General features: G+C 40.9%; 1 protein-coding gene across 1 annotated transcript; it reads right to left on the bottom strand.

Annotated features, from left to right (window-relative positions):
* Positions 1–1871: 1871 nt before the first annotated feature.
* psmd5 (proteasome 26S subunit, non-ATPase 5) lies at positions 1872–10267 on the bottom strand. The gene is made up of 10 exons (XM_023807857.2): positions 10010–10267; positions 9267–9411; positions 9073–9186; positions 8849–8977; positions 8274–8383; positions 7860–8002; positions 5833–6024; positions 5024–5133; positions 3201–3341; positions 1872–2734 (listed from the first exon to the last, which is right to left on the bottom strand). The coding sequence occupies exons 1-10, from the start codon at positions 10180–10182 to the stop codon at positions 2477–2479; spliced, it is 1515 nt and encodes a 504-aa protein (XP_023663625.1). The 5' UTR covers positions 10183–10267; the 3' UTR covers positions 1872–2476.
* Positions 10268–12695: the final 2428 nt, after the last annotated feature.

Raw genomic sequence — 12695 nt, 5'->3', positions numbered from 1 at the left:
TCGTACAATAAATGAGTTACTGCTGAAAGAATTGTAGTGTACATGGCATATATGCAGAGTAGTGGCTCTGAGGCCAGGATCCTCACACTGTTCCATTCCATTCGAACTAGTGTGAGGCAGGAGGCATATTAAATGGCATGTTGTGGGAAATTGCTGTTATTCTGTTAGTTAACTAAAGGTGCAGTTGTGACTTTCGGCCTATTTTTAGCAGCGCTGTAAGAATATCAGTGAGAGCATTATGATGTGAGAGCATGTGATGAGGATCTCAGACGTAATCGGCATCTAGAGACTCAACTGTATTCACAAAATATATGATAGAATAAACAATGGATGATATTAATAAAATACCTTGAGACCCTTCACTAGGTGGCAGGAAGATGGATGCACAGATGCAATAATAGAATACTAAATAACTTCTAATGTAATAATACAAATAATAAAATAATTTAATAAGATAAATAATAGAATATAGATACAGTGCCTCGGGGGATTTAAAGGTGACAGGACCACAGTGTTAATTTACATAAATTGCCAGAAGAAAACGTTTTTCATAACAATGTTTATGATGATGTTGACTGAGTGACAGGTGAGTGACGGGTGAGTGACGTGTGAGTGACGGGTGGATGGGAGTGGCCTCGTCTTTGGTCTTGGGGGTTCCAGCCAATCGCCTTGAGTCACATTTAGAAATGCTTAGCACTTAATGACACATTAAATCAGCAGAACTGCTTCTGATACACTGCTACAGCTTTTTGTTTCTCATTACCAAGTAGCCGAGAAGAGTTGCAGTGATTCAAAGGCACATTTTGCTGTGGTGTTCATTATACCACTATTGTTAGACCTTCAATAAAGATGAGTTTTGTCCTTTTTGTGATAAATGCTTTTCCTATAAATTTTTTTGATCACAAAAAAGAGAAGTGCAATTTTCATATTAGTGACTCTGGCAATTTTGTGATAAAGGAAAGATTGGTTTTCAACAGGCACAAAGTAGAGATATATTATTATTCATAATACGCAGCGGAGAACTTGTACAGAACATTTTACAGCTGGAATTTTTTTTTCCTTTATCTTCTGTGGAATAAGTGTACAGATATGATCTATCTTTTACTAACTTACTAACAAATATACCACAATTAATCTACACAAAAAGGAAACCACAAAACTGAATTAAAATGAACGTTACAGATATGTGATGAGCATTAAAATTTTCATTTATCACCCTATAGCAGTGATTAACGTGGTTTTGCTACATTTACGTACCCAAAGCAGCATATGATTTTGTTGTGAAAGCAGGGTTAAGGCCTTGTTCATGGACCCAGTGGCGACATCAGTCTGCCAATCTTGGGATGCCAACTGGCAACCCAACCCACTAAGCCACACACTACCTATACAGCTCTTTACATTACACACAACACTCAAATTTCATAATTTTCCTTTGGTGGGGTGGGGCATTCCCCAAAGCAGGATTTCTTCTTTAGCCAGATAACTTAAGCAAAATGTAAGGATTGTCCCATAGGAATGTGACACACCTCTGCTCCCATTGCACAATTTTCACGTTTGTCTTAAGTTATCCAGCTAACTAAATCCTGCTTTGTGGAAGACCCCCCTGGGCTGAATTGGTATTAAAAATTGACCCTGGACTTTGGGGTGCCCCACAATGAATATTGCTGAGCAGAGGCAATTCCCCCCAACAATGAATTCTGCTGAGCAGGGGTGAATCCCCATGATGAATTTTGGCAGCCGGCAAACCTATCGGTATGCCAGGCAGCTGCTACTTACCTCATGTCCTTACAAAGGTTAGGTAAAACCATTAAGGCCCAATATGCCTTTATGATGACTGTTAAACACAGAAAGAGTCTGAAGGAAGACATGAATGCAGGTGAAGGACGATTTTTATAGAAGTATCACAACAGGATGAAGACAAATGATGCCAGTTCTTAAACTTCAGCAGTGGCAAGAGTGAGTGAACAGCTGCAAGACTTAAGTGCTTATCTCAGAAACGGAACCGCATATGAAAAAGGAAACACCCACCCAAAAATGGGAGGATGTGCTTACAGAAGCAGGCAGAGTAAGTGATCACTCTGCATACATAGGTTAACTGATAAGGGAAAAAAAAACCTCCGAAATCAAACTGTCCTTAACTAATAAATCCTAAAAAACACCATTTCCACTGCAGCAAGTGAAAACATTTTAAATGTCCAGTGGTGAACATCGTCATTTTTGCCAAACAGGCTAAAACATTTAAAGATGTAAATTTTCCTGTCTCAGTAGATCTTATTTCCTCATTGGAACAAAGACAAGAATAACTAAAATAAGCCTGGTTGGTGTTTTAATATCATTCAGATAATATCAAAGAAATACTAAAAAAATAGTGCATTTAATGAGCGCAAGTTACAAAAACAAAAACATTGTCTTTTCATACATGAGATGTTGTATTTTTCATATAAAAAGAGGAGTGACTGTTGTGTCCGGCTGGCTTTCAGTCTGCCCCTTCCACTGTGACCGACGACACGGCAGTCACATAGTATGGGCCCTCTCGCATGTACGTCCGCAGACGGAGATAGTTCTGGTTCCCAAAGATCTCGGCCGTGGACGCAGAGTTCGCCAGCGCCTTCACCAGCTCAAACTTGGCATCTTTCATCTCCTTGCTTGGTCCTGTTGAGCGGTCGACAATAAACTCCACGAAGCCCGGTGTGGCCATCATCAGCTTCTGACCCCAGAGCTGACCTGCTATAGCCTTCAGTTGTGAAAGGAGACAGACCAGAAAAACGTGCGAAATACTCTGTCACAAAGCAGACAAACGCAGCTTACTTCCATAAAAAAACCAAGTGTATCACAACCAAGTGTTTTACATAGAACTTTGTCATAGAACTTAAGTCATGTATCATTTATGAAGGCTTGATGCATTGCTCATGAAACTGAAGTGTCCTGTGCACAGCCCATCACGCTGCGTTTCCTAGCAACCAACAGTTGTTGATATAGCTACTTAAGCGTTTAAGCACTTTATGTAGCGCAACACATGGCTCATGGGACTGGCCTAGCACCTTTTCATAAGGACCATTAAATAAAACACTGCCAAAATATATTTTCTGTAGTACAAGAGCATTGTACTTTTACAACGCTTAGTGCCCAAACAGACCAAGAGTCCAGTGAAAGACATCCAGCCAAAACATATCCATCCAAAGTCATGGAGATCTACTGACTGTGAAGATGTGCAGGGCTCCAATGTGGAGCTCAGGAAAAGGCTGGCTGCTGATGCTCTGGAACATGTGCATGGGCTGGTTGGACAGGGAATCAAACCAGGACTCAGTCAAGCCCAGAAGGTCTTCAGTCTGCTGCTCGGCCTGTGAAGGTGCAGGAGCACACAGCTCGTTAGGAGTGAGAGCTGCAGACCCGCACCAAAGCGGAAGCTATAGGCAAGTGTCTCAACATGCAGTCCCAATGGATATCAATTTGCATGCGGCAGTACTTCAGATATTTTACAGACCAAACATTATTTCTGAACATTGTGGCTTTTGCTCTGCTTTGATTAGCAATCTTGAGCTATAAGGGGGATCTGGATTGGCAGCACACAGTAAGCTGGACGATCCTCAATGGTCAGACGACAATAAAGAGGCAGATAACCAGACAGCAAAACAAGCAGAACATAAAATCTCTGATGTTTTTTCTGTCGGCTGGCAGCAGTCCCTGAGTCGTACACTCATTCCGGCCAAAAATAACTTTGGAGGAACTTCTGCATTTCTTTCACAAACTAACGGCCTAGAAGACGGCGTGCTGAGGCCTTTCAGCTCCGCCCTGGTTATACGTTTAAGCCCCATAGCCCGCAGAATCATACTGCCATTTGGCAGAAGTCCCTTAATCCCAAACTGCTCTGGGATACTGACAGGCTGAGCCTGTGCTCTAATCCCTTGTACAGCCTTGAGTCGACTTACGGCCACGTTTGGGACCAGGAACACCGGACATGAGTCAGTTTGGGTGCATCTATACTGTAGCTGTCCCTCTCATATGCATAACTGCATGCATCCTGTATCACAAGGTAGATATGGACAGTGGGTCATTATCTGCTACCACTGTACACCAAGAATACTCATATAAACGGTCTATGAATGGCTGATAAGCAGGTTATTAATTGGGTTGTATATCATTTACAGACAATTATAAACGAGTTATAATAGTGTTTTATTTTTTTAATTAAGGAGTAACTACCAATCGTAAGTAACGAAAGGGAGCCTCAATCCGGCATATCCTGGCCTAGAACAGGGGTGGCCAATCTTATCCGCAAAGGGCCGGTGTGTATGCAGGTATTCGCTGCAACTCCCTAATTAGGTCACTAATTAGAGGACTGATTGGCTGAAGAGTCCTCACACCTGGGTTTGAACAGCTGACCTAAAGGTTATCCCAAAAACTCAACATACACACCCTTTGCGGATAAGATTGGCCAGCCCTGGCCTAGAACGTATATATTGTAACACTATATATACAAAGCTCTCTATATACACAAAGGGCATGATAGAGTATGAGAAAACCCCACAGGGATCAATATAGTCTCTTTAATTTCTGTATAGCACTCAATGACACAAAAAAAACAATCTTGTTGCCATGTGCTTCTGAGGTGATCATAAGTGTAAAACAGAACAAACAGCAAGGCGAAGAGAATCCTGCATCTCAAACCCAGTAAGGTGAAGAGCATCCTGCATCTCAAACCCAGCAAGGCGAGGAGAATCCTGCATCTCAAACCCAGTAAGGTGAAGAGCATCCTGCATCTCAAACCCAGTAAGGCGAGGAGCCTCCTGCATCTCAAACCCATCACCGCAAAGTCATTTCCTCGTTGCCTTTAAAAATGCCCCTTAACCAAGATGACGCAACGCTTCAAAACTCAGAAAAGGTTACGCATCACTGATGTATTTTCACAGCTACAGAGTGCCGCCATGAGTCATCAACGGTCCCTCCACTCGCGGCATCATTAGCTGCCAAATTTTGCCGAAAGCATCACCGGCACAGACGGCTGACATCGCCGGCATCTCACCGGCAGGCTGAGGAGGAGGGTCAAGGCCTCCAGACACCGTACTCGCAGGTCTGTGGGCGCATTTCGGACCAGCTGGCTCATCTGCTTCAACACACGCTGGAACTCCACACCTGAGAACAGAACCAGAGCAGGTTCTCAGGTATAATCCCAGATAAGCAGATCTCAGATTCTGGGTAGGTCTGCCTATATTTGCTAGTAGTGACCATGTTCAGAGTATGGAAAAGCAGGTTAGGAACAGCAGTACAGAACTATCCTGGGCAAACTGGAGTGGCGTTTCCCAAACCGGCCTTCGGGGACCCACAGCCGGTCCATGTTTTTGCTCCCTCCCAGCTCCCTGACAGGAGAAACAACATGGACTGCCTGCAGGTCCCCGAGGAGCGGGTTGGAAAACGCTGCTCTGTAGAAAAACAGGGAATCAGTTGATCTCTGAAAACCTTGATACTTCGACATAAATAATCAAGTGCCGGGGAAACTCTTGAGATCGTTATTTTACAAAATAAATCCCACTGAATCCCAATTCATCAGTCATGCAGATTTTATTGGTTTCCATGTGGAATGACTTTATATGTGGAATGAAGTTTATATCTGTAATTTGAGCAGTGTGTAATTTGTGTTAAAAGCATTTCAGCCTTAATGTGTATGGGGACAATAATGCAAATTGTAGCTAAATGAACAACATAAATGAATTAGTATCACTTACTGCAAGATTCCATTGCATCTAAAGCAGTGCTCATAAAAAAATAAAATGCTTCTCAAACTTGTTACGCTTGCAGTCTGCAAACCCACAAGATGTCAGCAACGCCGCCAACCTGTTTTATGCAGCACTTGTTTGCCTTCCACGGTTGATCCCACTACTCCTAGTGTGTCCAGAGCCACCCCCACCATCACTGGATCCTGGTCCACTGTCATCTCGAACACTTTCCGCAGGAATGCCGGGTAGCACTCGCAGATCTGCTGGGGGCTCTCCATGACCGTCAGGTTCCCGAAGAACTTCACCAACCCTGCGGGAAGCAAAGAAGAAACAAGCAGCGGGGAAGGTGTCAGTCACAAGCACCTTTCACACATGGAGATGCAAGCAGGAAGGGGGTCTCTTACACTCTGATGTCTTTGTTTCCTGCACTTCCCTCTATCCCAGCCTTGCCATCTCCCTCATACATCCTCTTTATCTAGCATTAACCCCAAAATGGTTGTAGCAGCCTGCCGAAAACTTCAACAAATAAATACTTTACAGTCTGCACGGCGATACCCTGTGCACCACTGCACCGCCTGGGCAGACTTTCACGATGAGCGGCGTTGATATGGACGTGGCATATGTGCACATGCACTAGCCATCAAAGAGCTGCACTGAGGCATTTTACTCAGCCATAGGAAACAAAACTTTTGCTGTTTTAATGATGGTAGAATATCTAGTATAAGTTAAAGAAAAGTCTAAAGTTTAACGCTACTGTTTTTGCATGAGCTCCGCATGTGTTCTCCATTACAATCATGATCATTCTCACTCACTGACCGTGTGGTGCATTTCTGAGAAATTAAATAAAAATGAGTAAAGTGGAGCAAAGCAAACAAGGACTGGTTATTTCCACTGTATGGGAATATTTTGTATTCCATAGAGACAATACTGAGTAAAGGCAAGTGATTTGTCTGCACTGCTTTGTGTCTGTTGGCACAATCACAGCAACACCACCAACTTATCTGACAGACTTTGGCAGACAGACTACAGCCAAATATAACTTATTTGGTCCATTTTCAGCTCCTAAATTTAGCGAAAACTTCAAATATTGCAATGTGAAGTTTTTCCAATATCAATCAGCCCTACTCAACACACACAATACATTCACGACAAAAAATATTTTTTTATGGTTATTATGTATCGTATTATATACCATAATGCAGCTAAAGGACAGGGCTAACCTTCGTTTTAGACTTGATTATTTTATCATACAAGAATCTTGGAAAGAAAATAAAGCACAAAAATTTAAGTCAAAGTGTTGACAAAGACAGGCTAGGCTACTCCAAGAGGCTAAATAGCTCATTTCTATGGCTAACCTCGAATTATTGGGCGAGTGTGTAAAACCTGAATGCTTTCTTTTAAGATGTATTTGCATTGTAGCCATTCTGTGGTAATATACAAGTTCTGGTTTGCAATACCAACAGGCGACTGCATTTTCATTCACTTTCACTGTGAAGTGCTTCCACGTAGAGGTGGCTTAATGGTTAGGGAAGCACACTTGTAATTGAAAGATTGCTAGTTAGAATCCCTGACCACCAAAGTACCACTGAGGTACCCTGAGCAAGGTACCACCCCCAAGCACTGCTCCCCGGGCGCTGAATTAGCTGCCCCTTGCTATGTCACGATGTCACGTGCAGGGGACACATTTCATTGTTTTGCACTCATCCTCATCCGCTATGCGCGCCTTCCTTCCGCCATACGGCTGATTGAGAAGATTTTTAATCGATGCTTTTTAATAATCGCGCAATCGAGTTTAATTGAGTGATTGTGAAGCTCTAGTGCACATTTCTCATTTATTGTAATTGACATTTTGGAAGAATGTATACTTCTGAGAAGAATATATATTTCTGAGAATATGTATTTTGAGTGAATACAGAAGAAAAGAGTTTCACTTTTTTACACAGTTGGGATACCTCCAGGAGAAAAAAAACATATTTCATGCTGCAAAGAATTATGGTGATTTTGCTGCTGTTAAACTTAGAAACTGGTCATAATTAATGCGTTAAACTTGATATAGGTTTTAACTAATTTCCATTAAGTAGCATACCATAAACGTGCTTTTTCTTCAGGGCTGTCTTAGAGCTGAAACTGGAAAAGCCACCTCACCTGGCAGATAGAAACTGGAAAAGGGGTCTGACTCTGCGCCAATGACCATGTTGGAGATTTTCTCCATGATGCCTTGTTGCTCCAGGTACTGGCGGCCATGCTGACTCTGAGCAAGAGTAGTGACCATCTCAATCGCTGTGGCTCTGAAAATCAAAAAAAATAAATAAAAATACACCGATAAGATACTACCAGCAACAATGGGTTAATGAGATAGAATATCACCTGATGTGGACTACATAGGGAATTATTATTCAATTACATGTTATAGTTGAACATTCATTAATTTCACTACATGTTGAAACACTTATGTGTGTGTGTGCGCGTGTGTAGAATATAGCATATACTAAGTGTACCATAAGCTTAAGCATACTATACTGTATAGTATATACTACGATAAGGTGTGATCCATCTCACCTAACGAGCACATCATCACCAGTGAGTTCGGCAAGCAGCTGTGAGATGAAGCTGGCGTTGGCACAGTAACCGAGGGAAATCGGTGAGACCGAGGCGACGTCCACGACCAGCTGTGAAGGGGAAGCAGTGGCTGGCTGCATGTCAGCTGTTCTTTCAAGTAAAGCATGAATATGTAACAGAGTTCTGTTTTTCTGGCAGGAACCATGTTCACTAAAGGTAAATTCAATATGCGATTTCTGTAGCACCAAGATTTTTGTACCTAAATGCAATGGTGTAGGTTTAGTTTCTGCAACAGCAGGGACCAAATCAGCCCTGAACCCCCCGCCCCTAAAAACACATGGTACTCTCACAGTATTGGTAAGGACCAAATCAGCCCCAACCCCCCACGTCCCCCCCCCCCCCCTCCAAACACACCCAATACTCCTGCAATATTGAGGAGGACATGTGGCCACCATCCACACCCAAATCTACACTCATGCCCAAACGCGAAACATTTTACTGCCTGAGTATTCATCAAATATGTACTACATGAGCATTATGAAATTTCAGTTACAGTTTCATGAACTGACATTTACCTCATATACTCTGTATCGGACAACATCGTTCATGGCCATCACATCCTTTAAGTGCTCCAGTAAACTGCTCTGGAAGAGCGCATCTAAGCCCACTTTAGTAAGAGTAAGTTTGGAGAGAGCTTGAATAGCCTGGAAAAAATGAAGTCAGAATCAAAAACCAAACAAGTCAATTCATGGAGCACATGGAACAGTACACTAAGCTACACTCCTATGAAAATGGTTACCTCTTTGGCCACAGATATTTTTTCTCCACCAATGTTATGGATTACTGTCTTTAACAGATCTTGACTGTTGAGAATTTCTGTGACAGCTTGGGTGTGCTCGACAATCCGCACAACCTAGACACAAGAAATAAAACTGAATGCAAAATAAAACCGAAAAGGTGTCGTTCATTCCCAAACCAGCAGGACATACTTACTTGTGAAATGGCCAGAGCTTTGACAGAGTCATCTGAGTGGTTCAGTCCGGCTTGAAGTTCATTTCTGCAGTTCTGAGCCAGGTGAACCGGGTCCAGCGCTTGCAGAATGCGCCCCAAAATGATTACACACAGCTCAGTTTGCTCCCTGTAAAAAACTAAACGGCTTAAAAACACGCGTTTTGAGTCTTAGAAAGATCAGTAAATACCAACTCCTGCTTTTATTTTTTTTTAAATTAAATTTAAAATATATCCACATGTATTTGTGGTGCACATCTTTTGCATTTTACGTACGATTAGTTATATTTTAATATAAATGATTTCGGTTACATTCAGTTTATTCAATTAAATAGTACTTTCGTTCAATAATTGACTGCTTTATCCTATAGCTAGTTGAGAGTCTATATCTGTTCGGTTCGTTCTCGGGTGAACTAGATAGTGCCGTTCACAAGATCCCCTCTTTCGGGACCCACATTTGCGTACCGATACGCAGATGGGATAAATGTCCAAGGCGAACACAAATGGACGGAAAATACCCAAGATGAGACCCCCAACACCGGCTCCCTGGCGCACGGGGCGGGTGTCGAAATTGAAGGAAGTCAGTATCACAATTTCCTTTGTTTGGCCTAACCACTGACAACTCACAAGTAACTATAATTAATCTGAGAACTGAAGCTTTTCGCTTGTTGCTAAATACCTACACTGAACTGACTTGACTCAGCAGTATTTCAAGAATCTGTACGCACCTGTCATTGGTGTTTAAAAGAGAGAATATTACTTCAAGTTGCAGGCTAGGCACAGTCTCTTTCAGTGTTTCTAGTGGTGTTGCTAAAACCACTGTTCTTAAAATTTTCAATTCTTCTATTGGATTTTCGAGACCCGACAACTCCGAGAGCAGACTCTCGATGGAGGCAGCCATCTTGCTTGAATGGCAAGTCTCGCTAAACCTCGCGAGAACAGCGCGTTTGTGTCAGTCGGTACCTTTTGCCCGCATTTGGTATGCAGCCAAGAGCAGAACGAAATTCATGGACTTCGTGCAGTTTTTAATTGCATGTATATATACCCCAAAGTCAAATCTGTTGCTATACAAATTTAATTTAAATCTGGAAAAATATAAGTGATGCATTGAATTTCAGTTTATAACTAATATACTGATTATGTTTCTTATTTGCGTTTTGTTTATTTCTTTGCTTGTCTGTTTACTTTGGTGGTTTCAATTATGTAGGGCTGTATGGATATTTATGGTTGTTTTCAGACTGAGTAACGATTTGCAAGGTTATATGTGTTTTTATTAAATGCATTACTAGTAGGCCTCCTATATAGGCTAGTTGTGATGCATAAATGATTATATCAGAACCAAGTTATTTCAAAATGAATTTATAATTATAATAAACTGAAAAAAGTGGTAAGCAACATAACTAGATTTTTTTTACCCGGTTGAAGTTTTACATAAGCTGTGAATTTTCAGCTTTCTATCACTGGGTGGTGCCGGTAGACCATAACCAGTCTTGGCCGACAGACGGTTTAAAGTGTCCTGCGGAAAAACCCTCCGAATAAGGTTGGCGTGTACAGTACGTGTTACTGATTCAGTGGCCCCAGCGATGGATTGATTTTGTATCGTATTTATTGAACATTTCCATTCCTATTTCTTCACTCTTATTTTTCTGTTCTTTCCCACAAGCTCTTTGTTCACTTCCCAAGACAGGCCCTCTCACCCACTAAATCGGTCTAACCACGCTGTAATAAGATTATAAATTAGACAAACACAATTTCCAGTGAGTGTGATTCTAAATTCACATAAATCTACATGTAGGTGCGTAGTAGTACTGTAAATATAGTATTTTTGTGCATTGTTGTTGTTACATAATTTATGTATCTTAAATTTTCTCATTGTTTTAGAGACTCTCTTTGTCTCTAACAAGCTTTTGATAATGATCAGCCTGAACTGATAAAGGAAACTGATACTGAACTGATAAAAGGAAATATGTATGTATTTATATAATTTAAATAACATCCTTTGGTGATTTGCCCTGCTGTGGTGCCAGTTGTGTACGTGTTACTCCCCTCATGGCAGGAATCTGTCACAATTCGCTTCCTTTCAAAGGGCTTTGAGTCCCGTATGTTTTATCTTGGCACCAACAATCACCAAAATTTGTTGAATATTTAAATGTCTTGTTTTTATTTGCTGCAGACTTTTTTCCCTCTCTTTTTCTTTCCCCTTCCATTGATTTTTGGGAAAGAAGATAGATCATCCAATAATATAAAACTAAATCAAATTACTGTCTATTAGTAACATCACGGTTCTAATTTGAAGCATTTCAAACTGGAATTCAGCTCCAGCAAATAACCGGCTAATCTATAAAATATAATATAATACAGTAAAAAAATACAATAGTCTCCGTTATTGGTAAAGCTTTCTTATTAATAGTCATTAACAGTTCTAAGGAAAGATATCCGTTTAGTTATATTCACAGCATACTAATGGAAATTACTAGAAAGTAACTATTGTGTGTAGTGTTAGTCGAGTGAAATGCTTTTCTGACTTTGGCTTTAATATATGTTTCTAAATATATAGAAACATTTGCTACAGACCTTAAAATGCATCACAGGTCCTCCGCAACATTTGTACAACATCGTCAGGCAGGTCTGTCTTTCATTAGAAAATAAAAATAAAAATTAAACATGATTAGCAACAGTTTTATAAGATGTGGGATGTGATCCATTATTAAACTATAAAATAAAAATTAAGCTATAAAATGAAATGGCATGTGTTAAAAAATGCCAACCATGTTTAATACAGGTTTTTTCTGTATCCTATGTTAGTCTTTATGGGTTGCAGATATGAATGTAATCCTTTTTGGTTAGCTTTATATGCTTGGTAATATGAAGACATGCTGCTGTAAGTAATCCTGTTTAGTGCAAACTGCCTTTGTTTGTCCATGTAATCAATTTTGCTTCTGAGTGTCCTGCATTTGTCAGATATTCATGCTCCTCTCACAGAATGTGTAACACTGCATCCATTAATGAACACCCATTTATTGAAAATGTATGAATATTTGACCTTGCATCGTAAATGTGGGATTTTTTTTTTATTTCTCAGTAAGTGGGGATGACCAGAACAGACATAGTCTCCATTAGTCTTAGCTGTGTACAAAATGCTGGAGGTTGTTGTACGAAAATGCAGTGAATTAAATAAATGCTTAGTGTAAATTTTTGTTTTCGTGAACTTTTCTGTGTCATCAATGGCAAAGAGCGGTTCACGAGAGCCAGGAGCCGTTTTGAACGTCACTGTGCTTCTAGAACCTTCTATTCTGGCTGATGGCTCCCTCTAATTTGTCTCAGCGCAAATTATTGCTCTGATTAGTGGCACGCAGCATCCTCCGGGGCCTCATGCCCTTGCCTCCTGTGGGGAGACAGATTTATAATCTGTGT

This window comes from Paramormyrops kingsleyae, chromosome 7 (genome assembly GCF_048594095.1).
Source record: "Paramormyrops kingsleyae isolate MSU_618 chromosome 7, PKINGS_0.4, whole genome shotgun sequence".
NCBI classification, from domain to species: Eukaryota; Metazoa; Chordata; class Actinopteri; order Osteoglossiformes; family Mormyridae; genus Paramormyrops; species Paramormyrops kingsleyae.
The sequence above is the reverse complement of the archived record's forward strand: the minus strand, read 5'-3'. Positions and strand labels throughout refer to the sequence as shown.

Bases quoted from the DNA above. Each gene is read 5' to 3' on its own strand.
- psmd5 (XM_023807857.2), bottom strand. From the start codon at position 10,182: ATGGCTGCCTCCATCGAGAGTCTGCTCTCGGAGTTGTCGGGTCTCGAA. The intron at 9,412-10,009 runs GTGCGTACAGAT...AGTTTTTTACAG, and splicing joins CTTTTAAACACCAATGACAG to GGAGCAAACTGAGCTGTGTG. The intron at 6,025-7,859 runs GTGAGGTGGCTT...TGCTTCCCGCAG, and splicing joins TTCCAGTTTCTATCTGCCAG to GGTTGGTGAAGTTCTTCGGG.